The sequence below is a fragment of the Tribolium castaneum genome, chromosome 4, assembly GCF_031307605.1.
Source record: "Tribolium castaneum strain GA2 chromosome 4, icTriCast1.1, whole genome shotgun sequence".
Classification (NCBI taxonomy): Eukaryota; Metazoa; Arthropoda; class Insecta; order Coleoptera; family Tenebrionidae; genus Tribolium; species Tribolium castaneum.
In genome coordinates, this window is record NC_087397.1 from 2,399,717 (window position 1) to 2,423,867 (window position 24,151).

The 24,151-nt window shown below is 38.8% G+C and overlaps 1 protein-coding gene across 1 annotated transcript; it reads right to left on the reverse strand.

The window, feature by feature from the left end:
* Nucleotides 1–4,919: 4,919 nt before the first annotated feature.
* Nucleotides 4,920–24,151, reverse strand: Mex-3 (mex-3 protein). The gene is made up of 2 exons (NM_001143729.1): nt 23,830–24,151; nt 4,920–5,884 (listed from the first exon to the last, which is right to left on the reverse strand). Exons 1-2 carry the CDS (start codon nt 24,149–24,151, stop codon nt 4,920–4,922), a joined length of 1,287 nt encoding a protein of 428 aa, NP_001137201.1.

A 24,151-nucleotide genomic window follows, 5' to 3' on the forward strand; every position in this document is an offset into this window, starting at 1 on the left:
ATTATCTTGACGCACTTTAAAACATCGTTTAATATGAAAATATATAAATTTCCAAGCTGCTACAGGGATATAACACGATTATTGGTGTGATTACATGGTGCGCATTATTTCTTAGGATTGGAAAAGAATTAAAGTTGATTCTCATGCAAGAGACTACGTATTAATGAAACCCTGATGTTAGACTACTTTCTATGTTGGATATGCAAAATACAAGAAACACTGATCGAAACGTGACGTACCTCTGAAATAGCTGTTACTGTCTTTTATTGCGTAATTGTCCGTTCTGAGGTACGAGACGTCGGCTGAGGATGAAATAAGAACAAGAAGTTATTGGTCACCGAGAATTATATCATTATTAAAATTATTGTTATGCAGTATAACAGGAAATTTGGTGGTTGCGGCATTCTAATCGACAGACGTCCTACGAAATTATTGCTCTGGAAGTCGACGATAACGAGTTATACTGACACAACAATGTAGTTAGTAACTTGACACTTTGGCACCAGAATTACAATAATAGAAAACTTTTTAGAATCCATTGTTTTATCGATGTTTGTGACGAATGATCCCCAATATATAGTTATTGTTACTTCAATGTGCCGTTGCTATTCTGAGTACGGAATTTCTGAGAGAAAAATAAAGCAACAACGATAACACAATTCGACAAAAGCAATTTAGCCTCTAATCTGCTACAATAAACTCCAATGGTATACGTATCATCGTGATAGAAACCGTATCTAAATATTTCTTCTATGATTTTTAACTGGAAAAATATGCACACTCCACACTTATTTTTTTTACATTTTTTTTCAAACACTTTATCGCTGCAGGTGTGAAAAATGGGAACAACCAATCGAAATAATCGTGTAAATCAGTATAGGAGACTTTTTAAAAATTTTCTATTATCCCGAAATAACATTTAAGTCAGTCTTACGAATCACAGTGAAGCTTTGATATGATCAAATTATTGTGCTCGGTATATTCTTAATCAGCTCGCCGATCTGGTATCTGGCAGCTTTATACAATATGGAATGTAATTGTGTAATTGTACAAACAAAACGTATCATATACACTCATCAACAAAACTTATTGTGCTTGAATTTTTACACCGTTCGATGGAGTGCGACCAACAGCGATAAAGTCCATTTTGGATCAACGAAACTATAGAAAAAGGACATGAACAGGTTAAAAGTACGTCCAAACAACTCGCACACACTCAATAATATAGAAATACTTTAACATTTTGCAGCTATAATTTTAGTATATAGTTATATATTTATTATAAATGCTGAGCGGGTGACAGCCTGGGTCGTAAGTTGCTCCTGTACGGCTTTGTAACGCTCTACTCTAAGCTAAGTTATTAAAAAGTAGATAAATAGATAGCTTTAAACTAGTTATTTCGTTACCTTATTGCTTTGAGTTACCTTAGAAGACAAAATTTTGATATCATTATGACATCATGGGGCTGTAAGGGACTTTTCCTGCAATTTTCGAACGAAAAGAAATGAAAATGCCACTTGTGGTAATAATGATTTATTGGCTTTCGACAAAGACATTGACAATACTGAAAATGTAATCACAATTTGTCCAAACCTACGAAAATGATGCGTTTTGATAGCTGGAATGTCTCAAGCTTTTCTACTGAATCGAAAGCTATAAAAGCGCGTCATTTGTGCGGTATTTATGGTCGGTGGTCACTAAAGAAAACTGCAGGACCACGAATTTGGTTTTTGAGACGATAATAAAATTTGACAACCCGATGAAATCACGTAACAGTTGAACCTGCGACCCCAAGCTAATGTCTTACAGGAGGCTACAAAAAGATATATCTTATAATAAATATTTTTCATTTACTTCATATTACAATATAAATACCGTTTTGTTTATTTTTTATTTATTTTTTTCTAAAAACATCTATATGTATTTTTCTTATTTCTATTTCAAAAATTACTTTTATATATAATAATTATGAAATATAGATATTATTACTTAAATATCGTAGTTAGGCCTGTATATTAAGTGTTTAAAAATATGCTAATATACAGAGTGATTTGCAATTTATATGTGTCGCAGTCAAATTGTGAACGATGGAGCCGCCCGAGAGCGGCACATGATGAATACGCAGATAAACATACCTAATAATAATATTATTGCAGTAACAAAGCTGCGCGATCGGAAAAGCCCACCTTCGAGCGTCTAAAATCGTTAAAAATCGGGCCCGCCGACCGCCAGCTCCCGTATTATTCAAATAGTACACATGAAAACACATCAAAACACAGCGATGAAAAATGCCAATTAGCCTATCTAAATTTGAATATACCCAAGTCTTACGCGTAGGAGAAAACGTGAAAAAAGTCCAACGTAACGTTTAAATTTTTATCTAAAAGTTTGGATGATTTCCGGGCGGGAAGACTTTTATTAAAACCATCGGTTGCTGCAGCACCTTTAAAAGTCGTGCCCAAGAGAACAGACGCCTGAATCAATCCTAAGCACAATTCACATTACCTAATCGAGAAAAACCAGCTAAAGAGGCGTCGTTCTGCGTCCCGAAAAGTTATCGTAGCTTCAAATTTCTTTCATTTCTTTTGAGCAGATTATTATACACAACTCGTTAAATGTCATTTAAAGTTGCTACATCTACGTTCACGCGTACTAAAATATTTTTATATGCGATTATAAGATTATTAAAATATAAAACGCGATTTCTTCTATAATAAAATGTTGTATATAATTGTTAAATTGTGCCTCGTGAGCTACTTCTAGACTCTACAGTACTCACTAACATGCAAAAGATGATGAACAACACCAAACGACACAAATGATCATGCGGGGAACACAACATAGCGGTGGTGGTGGTGGTGGTGGCTGACGCGTCCGAAAAATAACACACGACGAAAAAATAAATAAAAACAAAAGAAAAATAGAAATCACGAAATTTATTACGATATTTGGTAGCATTAATTTATAAAAAAAATATTACCTTAAATAACATTTGCTAGGTTTCTAAGGATCAACCAAAGATGCGAGCGTGGTTTAGTCTTATAAAAAGGTTAATATAGTTTCTTTTCATTAAATAATATGTACGAATACCACACCCAGCCTTTAGTTGTCCACTAGACGACGACGACCAAAGTAAGCGAATTTCCTTAAGCGTAGGTCAGTCGCTTCGAATAAAAATCGTACTAATTTATAAATTTCTAAATAGAAAACACACTTATACATTTCATATTCAAAAATCAATAAAAAATTACAAAAGAAATCACTTCGAGGATTGTTTCATATAATTAAAATATCAATATAAATATAATTCAATCAAAAACTAATTAAACTATTTCAAACAGTCACTCTGCACACAACTGTGGCCATGTACTTGTACTAACATTCATATTTAAATATCTCCGCAAAAATATGTAAAAAAATAAAATAATAATAATTGTAATAATAATATGGTATTAATAGCTATAAAACAACAACTTATTTACAAGTGTACGTATAAACAAACTAAGTCGTCGGGGGGGACACCCGCGCTTACCGACCGACCCACACCGACCCGCCGGGACCGCAATGAGGGCAATAATAATAATAAAATATATAAAATTTATCTAATAACGATAATTTTCAAAATACTACAATAAAAAAATAAATAAAAACAAAATATAGCATCTTAGTATTTAAATATATATAATAATAATACATAATATATATTAATAATAATAATAAGTAATAAGTAAAGCTAGGGCGGTCGGTGTGGGCCGGTCGAACAGTGAACAGTGTACCTAACGGGTAGTGGGGGTGCAGGGCGCAGGAAGAAATGCATATGAAAATCAAAGGAGGCCGGGGGGCGGCGAATGACGTGAATACTGAAGGATCGAGGCACGAGATCGCAGGTGGGGGCCGCACAAAGTTTGATGTGACGGCGATGATTTTTTTGTTTAGTTTTGTTTAAAAAATGCGAAATGACGGTGCACGATGACCCTATACAAGACTACAGTGGCTGTGGACATGGACAGTATGACAACTATCAGCGGCGGCGTGGGCGCCGTACACCGGACTGCACACGTAAATCATTTATACTCTTCATCTTCTTCTTCATTTATAATTATTATTATATTATACAAAATACTCTCATAACTTATAAGCTATCAGAAATATAGAAATATATGTATCACATCACATGACATAACAGAACAATAGCAACAATGAGTGATTAACTAACAATAAGGGATATGTATGTCGTTATTAGGGGTGCAACCGGCCCGGCGAGACGTCGACGCCGACACGCCGTGTGGCAGTTCAGATCACAGCCGAAAGGCCCCCAAGCCCTGCCTGCACACTTTAATACCAAACTCCTTCTAATACATTCTCCTGTCCTTTCTCACTTTTTTTTCAATAATAATATATATTTTTTGCCTTTTTTTACTTTTATATATTATTTTTAAACTTTAAATATACACTTAAATAATATTTTGAGAATTGCTGATTCAGACTTTAATAATGTGACTTGTCACATGGCGAAACTTAAAAAAATATATTTAAAAAATAACGAACCACTTATCAATAGTATAAAAATTTACATTTACGTTTATTAGTGTCGCGTCATGTCTTTTCAAATCTAGGGTATTAACGGAGTCGAGAGGTTATTCCGTAAGTGCATACACATAAAAAATACAAAATAATAAAAACCAACCAATCTTAGGTCTAATACTAGAAAAACGGTGACGTTAAGAAAAATAGTAACTGGCATATGATGACTACGTTTCGGCGAGTTGGCCCCCTGCGCGCCGCACAACCGAAAAAACTCAAAAATAATCCTATGAAAAAATAAACCAAGCGTTCGTTGTATGCGACGTGCGAAGCGAAGGGCGCGAACCCGACCGAATCTGAACACAGGGCGCGGGAATGTGGTGGGATTGATCGATTTAAGGGTTGGGCGAGTAGATGCGGATGGCCTGGATGGCGGGCAAGGAGCAGACGGGGCACTGGGCCTCCGTGCCGTCGCAGACGCGGTTCGCGCACTCCATGCAGAAGAAGTTGTGTCCGCAGGGCACCAACGCGTGCGTGACCTTCGCCTCGCCGCAGACGAGGCACTTGGCCGAGCCGAGCAGCGAGTCCGCCGGGCTGGTGCTGTTGGAGGGCCGCGACGGCGCCACCGGCGGGTACGACCAGATGCTCGACAGCGCCGTCGAGCTGTCGAAGCTGGGGGAGTCCCCCAGGCCCTCGTCGCGCTCGCTGCTGCTCCAGATGGCGCCCAGGTCGCGGCCGCCGCTGCTCGACGAGCTGCTGGAGCACGACCCCGACGACGAGAACGTGCTGGAGCCGGTCATGGGGAACTGCTCGGGCTCGATGTAGTTGAGGATGGAGCTCAAGCCGGACTTGTACAGCGAGGAGAAGAGGTCGCCGTCGTCGAGGCCCCCCAGGCCCATGGAGGCGCCGTTGCCGGTGCGCATGGCGATGTGCGCCTCGATCTCGCGCCGCGCCGACTCCACGCTCTCGGGCAGGCCCGTCACCTCGAAGACGGGCTCCTTGTCGCGGCTGGGCGTCACGATGTAGGTGTGCGTCTGGTGCTGGATGCGCTTGATGGTGGCGCCCTTGGGGCCCACCACCAGCCCCACCACGCGGTACGGCACGCGCACCTGGATCGTCACGTGCCCGGGGATGTTGGCCGGGGGACCTGGGGGAGTGCTCGCGCCCGACCCGAGACCGGCCAGGTTGTTCTTTCGGGAAGCGCGGATTTGGGAGAAGTGTTCGGCTGCTGAGAGAATCTCGCGTTTGGCTTTGGCAACGTCTTCTTTCCGCCCGGTTACCACGAAAACGGGTTCTTCACCGCGGACTGGAGTCTTTATGTATGTATTGGTTTTAGCCCGGAGAGCCTTGATCTTGCAACCTGAAACAAAAAAGGGAAAATTAGAGATGGAGCTTTACGAGGGGAATAACATAATTAATATGATCGGAGGATCGGCCGAGCCTGATCGCAGGAACGCGCAGACAAAGCTGCTGCTGCTGGCGACGCCCTTCAACCTGCCGACAGGTCACTCGCATTCACCTTGTGCGCGGGCGCTCAACTAGACAGACGGAGTGCGAAAGCTCGACTCTGCTGAGGCTGTTTCCCGGATGCCGACGCTTGCAGACGTATTACACGCGAAAAATACTTATGCAAAAACAATGAAACCATTCAATGACCCGCAGAAACCGACCCCCACGTATCTCCCAATTCGACACCCTATCCTATGACACCATCTCAAGCTCCAAAACTTTTCTATAGTCGAACCAAATGTAATGACTGCCCCAATTTTTTTATTTAAATATACTCGTATACATCCATTTTTTTAAATTTAACATGGATTATTACTTATTCTTCAAAAAATTCACATAATTATGGGCAAATAAAAATGTTTTCCCAAATTTTTTGGGCGTCTCCTATGCAAATACGTCGTTGTGTTTAAAACTCGAATTTTATGATCATGCTCATCGTAAAACAGGTGAAAGGGGTAGGAAAGTGCTCTAAAAGGCTCATTGTGTTGTTTCCTTTGCACCCTTTTACCACCGTGGTGTGGGGCGTTTACGGCTCGTATCTTATTTTTGTGGCGAGTTGGTGTTTGGCAAAAACCGTTTCGAAGTCATCGCTCGCCGGATTCCTGCAAGTCTGCCTGGGGTTCGCGTTGTCTTTTTGGTCTAATTCATCGGCCCCTGCTAAGAATCCCGATAAATGTATCATTCCGGTGGCGTTGAACTAATCAAGTGAACCTCTCTCTTGTTTCTTTATTTGTGTACAAGTTGTGCAGAAAGTTGTATCGGTCTTTAAATAACAAACGGCAACGGGTGCGTTGGCCAGGTATACGAGGATAACCTTGGTTCGTAAGAATGGAATAGCATCAGTCCAGTCCAGGTAAGGTCGGGGATTTATTGTGGACCACTCTTCGAACTGAACGGCCAGTTTTAAAGAATTTATCTCTTGAAAACCACAAAGACACAATAGAGGACTCGACGTTTGTAATAATTAAAATATGAAATTGTTTTGCAACGATTCGATGGCTTCATCGAAGGCACTAAAACTGACACAACGGCTCCCTTTTCATTTGGATAAACGTCTGGAAGTCGTAAATTCGACTTTTTGTCGACAGGCCTACCTACCGCCACTGTCTATGTAAATACTTTTGTATACTTTTTTAACGACACTCGAAAATGTCATTTATCAGCGCGCCGTACAAGGCTTGATAATGAAAAACTCAAGAGGTATCTGGACAATTTGTCTTTTTTTCGAGCAACCGGTTGAAGCAATTTATTGCCTAATTAAATAACTAATCGCAGTATCGAATTAAGCACCTCGGGGTAATCTAATTCGTTATGATGGACGCAAAGAAAGCCAGACCATAAAGAGCCAGATCAGATGTTAGACTCAGCAGGGAATGCACCCGCTCAGAAAATGTCACAACTCTGGCCGACATCCAACCGATTACATTGCACTCTCGTTTCATTTTATTCGTCTAGCTGTGCCGTCTAGAAATATCTCTAGGGTAAATGCCACCTAGTAATAATAGTATCATCTTCAAGTCACATTTGACTCATCCAAGACCCCCAGCACAATGCCCAACAATTCATCAATGATGGAAACCTTAATTGCATCACTCGTGTTAAAATTAAAATCGTTAGGCGCATCTTCAAAGCCCACTTCGTATGAAAATAGACTCCGGAAGACGAGCACATTTGTGTCAAAGAATCGAGAGGTAGATGGCCTACGTGTGGGTGCCATGTGTCCAAAGCTTCTTTTCTCGGTAATTACAAAAAACGCACCATTGCGGGAGCAGTCTAAATCGCGTCCAAACCCACACTGCGATACCCATTACATATAAAGGTCCGTTTTTTGAGCAACGACACACGCAACTGTGTGCCACTAGTCTTACTAATAAATACAATGACATTTTTAAACGCGACACACTTTCATAATAGTTGTTAATACGTTAATTGAAAATGCGAGTAAGGCTAGACTCAAAAATAAGGCGAAAGCGTATGCATAAATTCTTCAGGTGCGAACCACTTTTTCATACAAAATCCGAACGGTTACATCATTTCATTGTCAAAATAAACGCGCCAGAGTTGTGCCAAAAATCAAAGATCAAATCAATTTTTTTTATTTGTATTTATTTTATATTCTCGATTACTTTGTTCAAATTTGTGTCTTGTCTCTTCAGTTAGTTCAGTATAAAGTCAGCATGTAATTTAAAATTCCCGAAAATGTTTCACAAAATCCTTCTGGATGGGATGATTCAGGCGGAGATGGCTTGAAGACACTTTATTTTTAGAAATATCATCAGCATCACTCTAAATAACCTGAAGGAGTTTCGGTCCTCTCGGAAAATTTCCAAAATAATTGAAAACCGCGTAGTTAATTGCAGCTAAAGACTGGGATTCAGTTTTGCATTAAGGTTGTTTTAATCTTTTCTCCAAGCTGAGCGCCTGTGTGAAAATCTGCTGAAAAGTGATATTTAATAAAGCAGCTGATGCATGTTGTTGTAATGCAATGAGCGTCTTTTGTGTCGCGTATACCGAATCGAAATATGAAGAGAGTGGAGAAAATCCAAGCCGCCAAGGTCTCTCCTCTATCGATACTCATCGCAATTTCCTCCCAAGGACGAGAATCTCCGCTCCGCCGCCAATAAACATGATTCTTTTGGAAATTGTGTAAAAAAGTGCTTTCACGACCGGTCTTTATTTGTTATGACATAACCCGAATATTCAATGTTGTACAATGGGCGAACCATGTCAAGAGTAATCTTACGTCATTGGCGAAATGTATGCAAAAGATAGGTGGCGACATACTCGTCTACCTGGCCGGCTAGCTCCATATGTAAAAATTACCAAAAATAGGGTCATTCGGTTCCATCGATTTACATCTGTTTTCACATTTTTCCCCGCAATAACTTGGCCGAATCAGATTTACACTTCCGGGACGTTTGAGAAAAAGCTCAAGAGTTGAATTGGTGCCAAAATGTGCAGGCCATTTTGTGTCCTCGCTGAGAGATTAGTTTGATTTATGACACTGCGATGCATAGATATCACAATAGTGGGCACCGCAAAACCAATGCTTGGCTGCATATGACACATGAAAAATTTTACGGAACCACCACTCAATCAATACTCGACATTTGCGAAAATTTTGCCCACCCTGTATGCCCGTTTGTCACGGAAGTCGTGTCCTTGGCAAGTTGTGAACTTGGCTCTTCATATTTCTAACACAAGACACAAAGCCATCTCACGTTATCAAAATATATCACCACCTCTTGAAAGCGCTACAATGGGATCCGCGCCCATTTGGAATCGATAAAAACGTGCGGGAAATCCCGAAATCGTCCTCTAGGAAAGTCCTTTACAAATTGTATCGGTTTGCCGCGGAAAAATCGGTGTCCCTTTCAATCAGTGATCCTTTGAAGGCTTGCCGGCTATTAAAAATTCAAATCCTTCAAAAGGGGATGGAATAAGCGGCCGTGCGCGGTAACGAGGACGCGTGTCCTTTCACAAAATGAAAAATAAACACGTGAGGCGAAACGTAACGTTTATGCTAATTTCGCATGATCAGAAAATGGAAATACTGCTTAACAATTCACCCCCTCGACACACGCAGCCAAAGGATAACGAGAGCAAGGTTGGCAATATTGATCCCGATGTAACCCCGAGGCAAACGCATCGAAACTTGTTTCCGTGGCCGATTTTTTAAACAAGTGTGTTTTTAAGAAAGGTGTTTATGACGTGTCCTTTGTACGACTGCAGATAGGGCAGATATCCGGCTATGACGAGAGGGTGGAGTTGCGAAACCGCAGGCAGAGAAAGAGAAAAGCCGTGGATGTTTTGTTCCGCTTTCAACACAAAACCCGGGTTGTAATCTGTTATCTGCCTTATCAGTCGAACACTCCTATTGACACTGCTAGGGGACTATTTTACACCAAAGCTTGATTTTTCACGGTATTGATCTGAAATTAAAACTGGCACCTTCCTCCAACATCTGCTAGTTCAAGGAAAAAGGATCAGGAGTGATCGATTCCGGCATGTTGACGTTTCAGAGCTCCAGATTTTGATATTCGCTTACTTTTGAAGGGAAATAAAAAGGTAGAAGGGATTTCTGATGGCTGGCTTTAAAGCGAATTTTGATGTAATCTACGTTCAACATTGGACGAAATTTAATAAAATGCGAGGAATGCTTGTTGACATTCTTCACTAGACGAATTTTCTTAGAAGGATTGTGTCTAGATCAGGTAAAAATTAACCTTTGGCGGTGGCATTTTTCATGTGATCGCGGAAAGGTCAATAATGCAAAACGACGAAATGAAATCTGATATCTTTCGATAACAAGGCAGCAAAAACAATGAAAATCTTTTCGTTTTGTCTTCTAATTTGCACTCAAACGTGAAATATAAAAATTGTAACAAAAAATATAACACCGACACAACATAATCAAAACTCACTGTTTACTTAATATGGCTTTGATATTTTGTCATCAGGTTTTAAATAAAAGTATGTTTTATTAATACAAATAAAAAGGCACTCTTAAATTATGTTGAAGAAATTATAAAATATCAAAATGTATAAATAAAATAATTCCAAAAGCTCAACGAATTTTTTTTTAAATAGTATTTTACGTTTCTACAAAAATGTCCGTTGTGAAGCGGTGTCCGTTATTCGGAGGTGTCCGTTAAGGGAGGTTTCACTGTATTAATTGTAATTTTAAAGTCTTGATGAATATTTTAATGCAAAATGTTTAATGAAAAACGGCATATTAAATTAGCAAATCTCTTCAACTTAAATTGGGTATCTAAAGTAATATTTTGAAATAATCTAACAAATTAATATTTTTTTAAACTAATTACGGCTTACAAATTTACAAAATTAATTTCTTAAAATATGTACGTAAAAAAAATTGTGGTAAGGTAGGTTGAAGCGTGAAAGATAGTGGCATATTTACATGTGGGCTATAAGCCCAGAGAGGCGGAATTTTAAGGGCAGCAAAAATAACTTTATGTTTAATAAAAAAAATACCTAGGAAATAGACGACTTGCATTTTTTAAATTAATTGATCAGATTTTTAGTTTTCGAGGTAATTTTTTATTTCGTAAGTTTTTAATTGTCTGGTTAATGAGTTTTAAGAACTTTTTAATAGTTTCAATTCATATTATAGAAATTTGAGGGTGAAGAATGGTAAAAAAGCCTGAGTAGTAAACATTACACTAAAATGTCTTTGAAAAAAGTCAGCGGCAAAAGAATATTTAATATTAGGTGTTGAAAAAAGTAAAAATTACTGCATTTTTTGTAGAAACAAATTTGCAGATATGTTTTTAATAAATTCCAGCTCAAAAATTTATAGAATTTGAGTTAGACTTTTTATCTGTTGTAGAATAGTGTATATTAAAACTAAAATATCCTTAACATTTTTTGAGCAGTTTATGCAGTTTAACCATTGATTTGAGGTACCATAATCGATCAGGTCAGGTCAGGTCAAAATTCTAAAGTACGTACGACAGAAAATATCTTTCTGTCAATAAAAATAAATTGTCTTCAAAGTTCGTAAATTTATTTTTCGAATTAACCAATAATTTTATTCTAAAGAAATGTTATCATTGTCAGAAGAACTACATATTTCACACAGAAAAAAAAGTGTCAAAAGGCAGAAGTCCCAAGAAACGTTTTAAAAATTTCGAGGATTACTTATTTAAATTGTTTTTTTTTTCTATTATATTAATAAAGCGACTTAAAATTGTAATCTATTATTTCTTTTTATTACCCCATAGTGTTTGAAATCTTTAGGAAAACAGTGGAAATAATTTACAATAACATCAAAGATTTAAGCGAAGGACGCAATAAAGTGAACTTTCCTGTGCAAGTTCCTGCGACTTCCTCCCGAATCTCCCGTTAATTTAATTTGATTGCAGTGTTTCGGGCCAAAGCCAGCCCTTTTTCCGAAGTAGGTCATTCATGATATTTATATTTCGCTTTATGACTTCTTCCATATCAATCAATTTCGGTATCAGAATGAAGAAACGTAGTCATAGTAACTGCTGCAATGCGCGGTAGGGGTTGCAGACGTCACATGACCTAATGCAGCGCACCCTCCACCCCCTGTGACCGCGAAAGAGAACCCGGTTTAGCGCCGCGACGCAGCCGTCGACCCCGGCAGTTCAATAAGAGTCATTGCCATCTCTCGCTTCCGATATTCGGAAAATCAAACAAACCGAAAAAAGATAATCACACACAACCAGGGTGTGGCAATCCCCTACATAAATCGCACGATTATCTAATAATAACAAACAGCCTTGAACCGGCTCGCGATTTTTTGCGACATTTTTCGCTCCAATGCCAAGTTTGTTATTACGTATGCTTTTCTAACCGTGTGCGAAAATGTCGGTTTTTGACCCGGCCATTGCGCAATTATCGAAAAATGGAGATGCAGCCACGGCTCTCATATCTTCGGAGAAACGGCCGTGATAAACGTAATTGCAAACATTACACTTTATTGCACTTGCGGGAAATAAGTGCGGACAAGTGCAGGGTTGGGGACGACTTACGGTTCAAGGCTCCGATAGATACACACCTGGAACAGAAGGAGAAAACTATCAGTTTCCGAAATTGGAGAAGTTAAAAGTTTGATAATGGCGCGGTCTCGCGAGGATGGACGATTGAATTTTTGGCCCGAATTGGGGAATTGGAGCAGATGGTGGGCTGTTTGGTGAGACCTAGACCAACTCAATTAGGCTCCAAGAGACCCACGCTCGGTTCCAATTAGCCCGCATTTAGGGCAATTTAACGAAAAGTAACGAATCTATCAAAATGTATGAATGATCAAATGATTGCTCAACATTATAATTACATTCATACAAATTCAAGGAAAGAGGTACATTAACATGAGGAGCGCACTTGGCAATGACACGGTGCTGCTTCCTGTTGAATTCATAATAATTCGCTTTGAACTGGAAATAGGCTCGCATTTGGCCATTCCTTCGATACACGGCCCTTAAAAGCAAGGATTCCTGCTCTTGGAAGAGGAAATTAAAAGATGTAGCAACAATACTAGCAATTTTCCACCTCCCCATCCATCATACCGTGACAAAGGATCCTCTTGTAGTTTTCTGAATTAGGTTAGATCGATAGAAGAGCCGCGACACGTCACCGTTCAGGAATATTTAATTTAGACAACGTAGGAGGTACAAGGTGATCGTCCGAGCGGTCAGAATTTCGGAAAAAATCAAGTACAAGCAATAATTGGCACGAGTAGGAGCCTTGGAACGTTTATCGATCGGTTAAAAATAGTCCGAATCCGTACAAAGTCGGTACGAATCTTTCCAAGTTATCACTCAATAAAAAGGTAATATTGCGGACCAATTAACAAAGTATTTGTTGTGGCTGCAGTTCTTTGTTCACCGGAGAGAATTCCAGTATAGACGTCTTCGTCATACTTCCTGCTGTCTCACACAGGAGGCCTTGAGACGAACCTAGTTCAACATCCGCGCACGGTGTCAGCCCGAAGGAGTAAACCAGTCAGTTTTACTCATTTCACTTTCATTCAATCGCTTATTTCCCCCGAAATTATCGCCCCAAGGAGGAAAAACATGTATGCTCCGAATCACCGAAATCAGGTGGTTTATAGCTTGTAAAACTTTTATGTTTATTGTGCTTATAGTAACAATATTAGCGGCCCGCTAATTTATTGTTTGTTTAATGTAAATCGTCAAGTTCTTTAACATGAGATTTACGGTTTTTCTGATGTTGCATCGAGTGGGCCAGCGATAATATGGAGCTCATGTTAAACACAAACATGGATAAAAGACATTCTTCCTTATTGCAGTGACAAACATAAACCGTTTTTAGATTCATAACAGGAAACAAAAAGATAAAGAATATAAAAACACGGAGGTAAACATAAAAGAGACATAAACCAAGAAACAGCTTTGGTTTGATTATTTTTACTCCTTTGGCCCACTTTTGGCTGCTTGATTTGACCAAGATCTTGAAATGAAAATAATAATAATAATAATAATAATAATAATAATAATAATAATAATAATAATAATAATAAGAACCAATATAAAATAAGTAAAAAACAGACGCACGGCGGAAAGAAAGTTATCAATAAATTTTTTGAATGCTAGAGAAGCGAGAGGCGCTAATGTCACACTCTTCAGTAAGAAGATTAAAACATTTACAGTAAGATATTTTGGGAGATCTGACCTGACCTGACCAAAGAAAACTAAAGCGTCTTTAAGGCAGCTTCGTTCGTAAATTGGCTGCAGTTACGAATAATAAAGCCAAGCATTATCGTAGCCACATTTCTTTGTACACCATAAAATTTTACAACAGGTAATGGTGTTTAAGATAAGCAACCCTCACAATAAGATTTTTGACAAGGGTGACCCGAAAATATTTACGATAGCGATCGGTTCGTCTGAAAGACTAAAACCTGTCTACAATAAATAACACAATAAGCTTGCTTTCCTTGTGGTTTGAGGTAATCATAATAAAAATGTAATGGTGTACAAAGAAAACGTTGCTACAATACAGATTAACGAAAAAAAGCGAAAAGTCAAAAACGACTTCAAGATCTTTAAACTCAAAGAAACGTTCAAGTTATTATTACATTATCCATTACCTGATAGGTAATAGTGTTTACTTTATTTCTAAAAGTCATACGTTTGGAGATATTCGCATTTGAAATATTGTGTTTTGTTCTTCGTTTCTGCACTTTCTTGGCACTTTATATCACGCTGTTGGGTAATAATTTAGGTAAAATGAAGGAAATGGTGAGATAAGAATTTATAGAATGTACATAATCTATTAAAATTTATTAACATTCACTCTGCATGTACTTACAAGCGTAACCCAAATACGCCGTTAAGTAAAAAATGAAAATTAGCTAGTTACACTTATTAATTGCTGTAGAGGCAATTACATGAAAACAAATACGTTGTAGAGCCTGTGTAAAACTTATCCCTGAGGCCTGAAACTAAATATTTACACCTCGAACTTAAATAATTGAGTGTTGTAAATTATCAGCGCCTAAATATACTTTACCTTGATTATAATCCCACTCTACCCGTGCATTTAATGCAACGTCAAAATCAGCCCGAACGACAATTAATTTCAGCCAAACAATGCCTGTTCAGAGGTGTAAAATTGCAGACTTTTAAAATTTAAATAAACGCGCGACTTGTGAACCCGTCCAGAACGGCAGACTCGGTGCAGGTAGACTGCATTCCTCTCTTACTTTCGTATCACTCGCGATTTCTTCGACGATTCGCTGACCTATAATCCGAAACAAGTGCACAATGCCTTATTCTAATGCGTTATTTAACACGGAGGAGGGGACGTATGTCGGCGATAGCAGCGGCCGTTAGCCATGACCTACGATACTGTTCAATGACTACTTGCACCCACACTAAGACACGGCTTTTTGCTCTCGAGGCCAACCCTCTAATCGGGCTTTATCGCTGGGCAAACACTGTCGAATTTACAAATTCCTGGAAGGACGCGGTTGACGCCTCCGACAGGTAAAACCCCAGGACAAGGCGAGTTGTTTTCGGGATTTGTGGGGAAGACAGGAGTCTTTGAACTTTTTTTGAGCAAACAATATAAAACTGTTGCAAGGCATGTCCTAGTTTCGATTAACTCGCTCGAAATGATGTAAAATAAATATTTAAACGAGCCTTCCGAAACCAAATATTATAACAGTTTGTTAACATGAGGGATTTTTCGGTCACATCCGAGTGATTTTTGAAAGAGAAGTTGTGACTCAAGGCTAAATTAATTTATTATAAACTGAAGATAATGAACTTTTGAATAATTTATGTAAATAATTTAGACGCAATTAATTACCTAATAACTCCGTGTTCAAACTTATTTACAATTAAGATGGAGATTCTTTTTCGAATTTTATCTAATCGGAGCGACGAACGTTGATTTATTAAATATTGACATTGGAACAAATTTGAAAAAATCGTCGGAAAGCAGCTGCTTTCCCGGGGAAAGGTTTAATTTCGTGTAATTATGTGGAAGTGATTTCAATTGGTCCAGATGTGATCGTGCGCTCAAGGGGGCACTTAAGCCGAATTTATCTACCGCTTCCTCGATACATAGATAACCGCCGCAACAAAGACATTGACACAAATTCGTGAAATCGGCGGGAAAGCGGCCATTTTGTGCAATTAGCGCAGCAAATGGTGGAAGTAGTGGTTGGGCCCGGGGTGGCAGCTGCGAAACAGACCTCGGCCAAGGTTCGGTCTTTGTGAAGCCTCCACATGGCGGCCTTCCGGCCAGCTGCCGTCTCTCCAATAATAACCCCAGCCTCGAGGATGTGTTCCCACCGAAAGGTCTGCGATTTTTTCTTCCCCCGATCGATGGGATTTGAGCCACTGACACGAGACGAGTGTAATGACTCTGGTCAATGCCTGGGAGGACAGGAAGAGACGATGGGAACGGACCATGACGACGTGCTACACATTTTCTTACCTATAAACCTGTTAGACTCACTCTAACCCAATTCAAAGTGGAAGAACCGACTTAACAGCGTCGTAAAAAATTTAATTGCACCTTGTTACACGGAAATGGTTATTATGTGAAGAGTCAATAGTCGGTTTGATGCCAAAGAGTGCGACCATGAAAAGCGAAATCGAATTTGATAAGATGGGCACGTGGACGCTCTGGGGCCTGTTTCTTCACCGATTAGCGGCTGTTATACAAGCGTTTTTACTGGATATGGAGTAAATACAGCGATTTTTGCTCGAGTCAACACAAGTGCGTTTATTCAAGAGGTATGAAGCAACTTCCGTCGTTAAGTACCAAGTTCCCATCACGGCTTTTTGTCCCAAACAAATCGGTTACATCCAGGTACCGATCCTTGAACCAGCCGATACTTGAAGGTCTGTAAACACGGAAATACCTGCGCGGTTAATGCCAAATCGCAAGCTTTATGCTTTTAGAACAGTGAACTTTTATTGTCCCTGGAAGCAATCAAAGACCCCAGTGGCAAAGCAACAATAATAATTGTTATGGTTTTTAAACATGATTACGAGATAAGAACAAACATTAAATCTACATCGCTACGTTTCGACAAAACTTCGCACTTCGAGGAGCGATTGACGAACAAGTTCCAATGACCCTAATGAATACAAGAAAATTTGACGTGCCAAGCATAAAAACGCTTAGACAATTTAAAAATAACTAAAACGCGTTAACTACGCTAGATAAAAATAAATGTCGAATGTGCGGACACTTAGAAGCGATGCACTAAAAAAGAAACCATCGGAGGAGAGGGAGTCGGATTACCTAACCAGAACACCCCAGAGAAAAATAAAGGCTCGGACCTCACCTGAGCAAGCAATCGGCTGATTTTTGCACAAACATTTTTGCATTTTTGATAGAACAACTACCACACGTATTGTTCAACTCGATCTTTTTTGCCCAGTTCATGAATTGCTTCGTTTATTTAATAAGAGTTGCCGCAACTTGTGGAACTGTGGACTTAGCATTGATTGGAGCAGCCTGTCCACCAGATATTCGATTTGAGCGTCTGGTTTCTCAAACCGCGGCTCTCCTTTCATGGCATAATCCCGATTTGAATGGCATTAGCTGCATCCGACCGAGATCAATGTTTGCACAAACTGTGCCGATAATCGGGCTCAGTTGTGCCAAAATAAAATTAGTAAAACGGTGTGCGATAAGCACGATTTGTTAGTAATGCGTCCTTCTAATCGGAGATAAATAGCCGCGTATTCAAACCTGAGGCAACGATCTTCAATCGTGATGGGAAAAATTGATGAATACCGAGTTATGTCAAGGTTATTATCATGGTCCAAAGACCCATTGAATAAAAAACGAGTAGGATGTGTACCAGCTGGTCGCAGTCGTGACATCCCTCGTCAAAAAGTTTCAACAATACCGGTAGTATTTATTAAATTGATAAATCGCTGGCATAAAGGCGGCAAGAACAATTCCACGAACAAACGAAAAGTTTAACAATGCAAACTCCCACCTACGGCCAACTTTCGCTCATTAATTATTACATAGGGGACAACTAAAATTACATAATCGATTTGATATTTTTGTCTTGCCGGACTGAAAATCGGTGTGTGTCGCTTGTGCAATTAGAATCTCCGAAACCGTGCGATAAATTCGGACAAGGAAGCAGCCAAGGTGATCCTTGGCTGGCCAGATAAACACACGAGTAAATAAGTTACAACTTCTGGAGGGCTAAAACTTGAAGCCGATCCATGCCGAAAATCGGCCAATAACCTCTGATTATCGCCTCTAACAAGCCAGTAATGACACACATAGCGTTAGAGACAATGAATGAGCAACATCCTTATTTCGTTGCTGTTTGCTACAGTTGTTCGGGTTGTTTGGCAATAATTGAAATTTTTCATAAAGGTTACAAGTCCGTGCAGAATCCAGTCGGATTAGTTGAAGAGTTTGTACGCTAGACGACGGTGGGTGGTTTGAAAAACACCAAACTGGGACACTTATTGCAACTACCGCCTAACCCCGAAGTGACGCAATTTGCGCGCTTAACAATAAATCGATGCGATTTTTTCGAATTTCGACGCGGGAAAGTACGTTTCAATTAGGCGTTATCTAATGCATGGCGTGTCTGTTATCTCGTTATGCGCCGAGCACCCGGAACAACCGGACCATTTGTCAACGGTGGCGAAATTTGCACGGGAAGTGGCACCCAAAGGACGCCAGCACACGACCAACACAACCAGTAAACGGTTTTATAGAACATAATTAGTAATATTTCTTTCCCATTTCTATAGCTTTGCTGTCCCGTCCGTTATCGCAAACATAAAATTTTCTTATTTCTTACGTTGTTAAACAAAACCAAGAATTTTTAATTTCCGCTGTCTAATTTTAATATTGTTAAAGTCTTTAATAATTAAAACCTGTCTAAATAAATTTTTGGAGCCATTTTCACACACATTTTTTTTTGTCCCGTCCGTCATGTTTAAGGATAAACAATTGTTCAAGGATAAAAATGAAAGATCCTTTTTGTGTCCCGTCCGTCATCAGTTTTTATTTGCGTCAAAAGAGTTTTTGAAAAGGGATAATCACTTAAATTCAAGTAATTTATTGAATTCTAAAATTAACATTCTATGCCATTTAGGCAATAACATAATACTGAGATTAATACAACTGTTAAACATTTTTTAAAGAGTATTTTTCGAGTTTTTAGTAGTTTAGATAATGGAAATCGGTAAGTAAATAAATTGCTTAGGAATATTATTTTTACTTCACAACTTTTGATGTCCCGTCCGTCATTGCAAAGAAAAAATGGTCTTATTTCTGACGTTGTTAAACAAAACCAAGAATTATTAATTTTCAATTAACAGAATTTTAACACGAATATTCAACGATAAAAATGTGAGATTTTTTGTGTCCCGTCCATCATCAACTTGTATTTGAAAGTAAAATCAAAAATTTGTGCAAAGTGTCCCGTCCGTTAAAATGGAATGGCTGAGAACCAACGCAAAATAATCGACACCAAAGAGACGTCTTGGATAAATGACCGCATCATGTTAAAATAAATCCGTAATTGTTCCAACTTTTACTCCCGATATAAATAATCTTAGCGGGTTTGAAATTTATGCCGCCATAAACAACCTATTAAATAAATGCAAATACGCGGTTAATGGTCAAGATTGTCCTGCTGCGATTATATAAAATTTATCAATTTTACTCAGGCTTTCGCTGTAATATCGTATATCTTCCCGACTACCAGAAAAAGTCGAATTTACGAAATTTTTGTAAATGTCGGTTGGTGGTCTCGCCTTCTGGGAAGGCCGTCGTTTGGTCACTTGACCCAAAACCACTCGAATGTAAATAAAGTCCAATCATAAAGCAACTCCTCTCGTGATAACTCTTCATCCACGGGCCCATCCCCATATCCGTTCCACTTTTCCTCACCCCACATCCGAATCGCCTAATAAAGCGGCTCAGTCCCACACATGAAGAAACTCGACCGCGAGAGCAACCTGATCCGTCTGCATCCTTTTTATTATTGCTTCCGAAAGCACCCAGACGCTCAAAAAGAAGAAAACATGCCCAGACTTGGCCTATCCGCGGAATTTCTTCCACAAAAACTTGTGGCACACATCTTTTCGGCGAGCCACGATTTTGTTACACAAACGCCGCTTCTATTGTCTTCAGCCAGCGGTCGTTCTCTCCTAGTGAATAAACTCGCGGCCTTGACGGATCACCAACAAGGTCAAGGAAATTATTACGCGAGATACATTTATTTACAAGTTCAATTTAGAAGCCTCATGCAAAAAAATTGAACACCCGCAATTTATAACGCGCTAAATTTTCGGAAAAACAAACATTTGACAGTAAATATTATCAGATAGCGGGTGTTTAAATGTTTAATGTACTTATCTTTTTATTATACAACAAAACTGGCACATACAGGGCGCCCAAAACCACGACAGTTTCCTTCATTGTAATAATAATGACAAAAGTGGAGTTAGATTGTTGCACATGTGGATATTTTAGGGCGATTTCTCGCACCTTCCTGGTAGCGCTAAGTGCTTTATTTTTAGCTTATTTTTATCAACTTTCTTCCTATGTTGTGATAGTAGTTATTGGAGTATTCTTACATAATTCCGGCGCTTGAGAGAATCGGTGTTATCAACCTATTTATCAGTCTGCTTGGCCTTTCGTATTAATATACTGGTTTAGTGAATTTTCCAAAACAAGTCTATTTCATTAATTATGTAATGAATAACATTTAGCGAGTGTCCTCGCAAGCACAAGGTTGGGAAACATTGACCCAAGCGGAGTGGCATTAGAAATGTGGAGAAAAACCTCATTTCCTTGTAATTTTTGTCGATTAGTAGACGAGATGCAATTATCGAACGCCAGACAAACTTACCGTTGGAGTAGGAAGCTCGTCTAGTAGATTACGTTATTGCATTAATAAAACGCATACCGTAAATAGATCATACGTAAAATCGATCATGACCTCGTATAAATGAGTTTGTGGTTTTTGTGAGCGCGCTGCGAATGCAAAATTTTTAATTGCATCGGCGATAAATGGCTTTAGCTTCGTGACGACAAATTAAAACGAAAAGGAACGAAAGGAACTGTGAATGGCCGTGAACTCGGTTGCAACGCAACATTTGTTGCAAGCTGAAAATGGGAATTCATTCAACTTTACATTTTTTTATGTAACTCGGAATTACTTTCGGGTGTCGAGATTAAAAAGGTAAACAGACCGCCTTATCACTTGTTTATTTACCGTTAAAATTTCGAAAAGTGGCAACACGGCTCCGGAATAATTTACAAGTTTTCCCCTCGTTGCGTCACCCCTTGAAAAAATCAATAATTTCATAACTGCGAGGGGTGGTCCCAGAAAAATTAAATTTGGATTAGTGCCGTTCGTTTTATTATCATACCCCTATTAATTTCACACAAAGATAAGGCCGGTTTGCAGGTAAGAAATTACCTGCAGAAGGTCGTACAGCTGCCGACTCTCGATTAGTTTTCTCACAAATTTTCTACCTGTGAAAAGTTTTACTTTATTATCAATAGCCAATGTAAACGTACGGTGCCGAAGTAATTCCGAACTTCCTGTGACTGACTCATGTAAGATTATACTCTGACAGAATACAAAAATTACCCGAACAAAGAAACGTTACATCCTGTATAGGTGGTTTCCAATGTCGATCAATACGCCCGTGTGGAAAAGATAGTATTACACCCTTTGCGATGACACGGAATTGTCGAGGTGTGTGGGAATACAGTTGCAGGAAAATTTGAGATTGCGGGGTGAACAACCCCCTGTAATCCACGATAGTGGTTGTAAGTTTTGGGAAAGGGTGAAGGGGAGCAGCAACCCAAACGGAAAACTTCCAACGATTCGACAAAAGGACACAGATCGCTCGAAATTAATTAAACAGATGGTTTCGCTCCGAAATCATATTTACATCAAAGGAGCGCGCAAAAAATAAATTCATTCCACCAGGAATCTGAAATTGGGTGGAAATGGGGAAGTACTTCCTCAGCTAGCAAGGCAGAAAATATTTCCAAAAATTGTGGTCAAAGCCAACACACCAAAAAATTATGAAAAACAATTTCCAATGATACCAGAAATTTATTCGCTTTATCGAATTTCTATAATTACTTGAAATGTGATGTAAATATGTAAAAGTGCTTTCTAGGCATTTCATTCAGGTTAATGATTGTTGTCCATACCGAAGGTATTTACAGCTTATTTAGCAGTGTTTATTTGCTATAAAAATTGTCACAACCACGTACAGTAGATTCGGTTATAACCAACCACAACTGATGACCAAAATTTTTTTTTCGAATTTTATAACTGGGTCTAATTTACAGACTATAAAAGTGAACATCCAAAATATTATTAAAATAAATTTTTCTGTTTCGTTTTTTTCGTTGGGCGCGACCGCACATACAGGATGATTCAAAAATACCGTTCAAAAATCTCTCGGGTGCTAACAAAGAACATCAAACTGACTTAAAAGTTACTATGACAAAAAATTGTTTGAGCCTTTTTTCACGAGATGTAGTTCATTTTTTGATGCTTCAGAACATATTTTTTTGACTTACAATGTCTAAATATGTGAAAAACAATTAAAAATTCGACGTCCTAGGAAACAGAAGAGTAACAATTGATAACAAATTAAAAAATATATTGAAAAAAATTTGTTTGAAAAAAAAATCTGACGTCATTTTTGTGCTTAACTGAACGTCTTTTATCACCATACAAGAGTTTGATTGAATCACCCAGTATAATAGGTATAACTAGGTACATAATTTAATTCTCTATAATTATATATTTATTTTGTCACCAAGTAACTATCAATTACTTCACAATATAAAAAAAAACATATTAAATAAAAATCCGAATTATCCGATTCTTGATTTTCCTTCATATTAGGAATTTATTTTTTTTAGATGTACTAACTTATGCAAATACATATTAATAAATAAAAACATGAAATGGTAATTCTAGACATTGTACTGTTGTTGAAAATAGTAAATTATAATACAGTCGACCCTTCTTTCGTAACACCGCTTATAATAGTGTTCGATATATCGTACAGTCGAACATTGATAAAGCGAATTTTTTTATACCTAGACCACCAGCATTCATTCTTCGAGACAAGTTTCACACAAAACAACATTTAATATGTCATTAAAACGACAATAAATACTAATAAGTAAAGTCAATTTACTTTTTTTTTGTTAAAAAATATGCATTTTTTGGATACAAAAGTGTTACAAGAAACACAAAAACTTTTCTTGGAAGCATATTTTAGGTAATAAGAATTTTTTTTTGACTTGTTACATGGTTTTGAATAACACTAAATATTGGTCTTGTTTCAACAATGACGACGTAAGTATTCGCTGACAGTAATTTCAATTGCAATTATCGTAATTAAAGAAAGACTAAATATTTGTTTAGCACACACCTACTGAAAATATTAAATTATTTTGATAAGATTAGACTGAGTTGGTGGCAGTACTCATTGAAAACGTAATAATGCGTCACAGGAGCGAGTTTTCCTTAATTTAAACCAAGTGGGGCAAAAAGCTCAATTGAGCTTTCGGTGAAAAATTTCCTTTAGTTTGGGACAGCCGTGTCATTTGGCAGTTGGCGTGGTGATAGTGTAGTTAATCATAAAAAATTAGCAATTCAAACGTAAAAATAAACATGTTTACGGCAAGCACGTTGTTGTCGCGGTGCAAAAGAGGTTTATTTTGGTCCATCCTCGTGTTTTTGCCTCTGGTCTATCAATCGGTAAAAAGCCGGTCTACAATCTACCCCTTGAAGCCTACCTTGTCTGCCAACGATCTCGGCCACATGTTCTGAACTGGGCACCGGCACGCACTCGGTCATGTTCTGCGACTTCTTGGAGCGCACTTCGTCCAGGCCCACTGTGGCCAGGCTGCCCACGAAGGGCGCGAGGTCCGCGGGCGCGTCGGGCTCCGAGACGGCGGTCAAGGGCTCGCTGAAGCCCAGCATGGAGAGCTCGAGGGCCAGCTGCAGTGCCCGCTCGTCGCCGATGCCGCGGTCCATGTCGGAGAAGAGGCTCGACGCCGGCATTTCCGCTCCCAGAACTGATTGTCGACCGGCTTCAGGCGCAACAACAAGGTTCAT

What these genes read in the sequence shown, in the direction of transcription:
- Mex-3 (NM_001143729.1), bottom strand. Translation starts at nt 24,151, where the DNA reads ATGAACCTTGTTGTTGCGCCTGAAGCCGGTCGACAATCAGTTCTGGGA. An exon ending in CGAGATCGTTGGCAGACAAG is followed by an intron (nt 5,885 to 23,829) that starts GTAGGCTTCAAG and finishes TTTTTGTTTCAG; the next exon opens with GTTGCAAGATCAAGGCTCTC.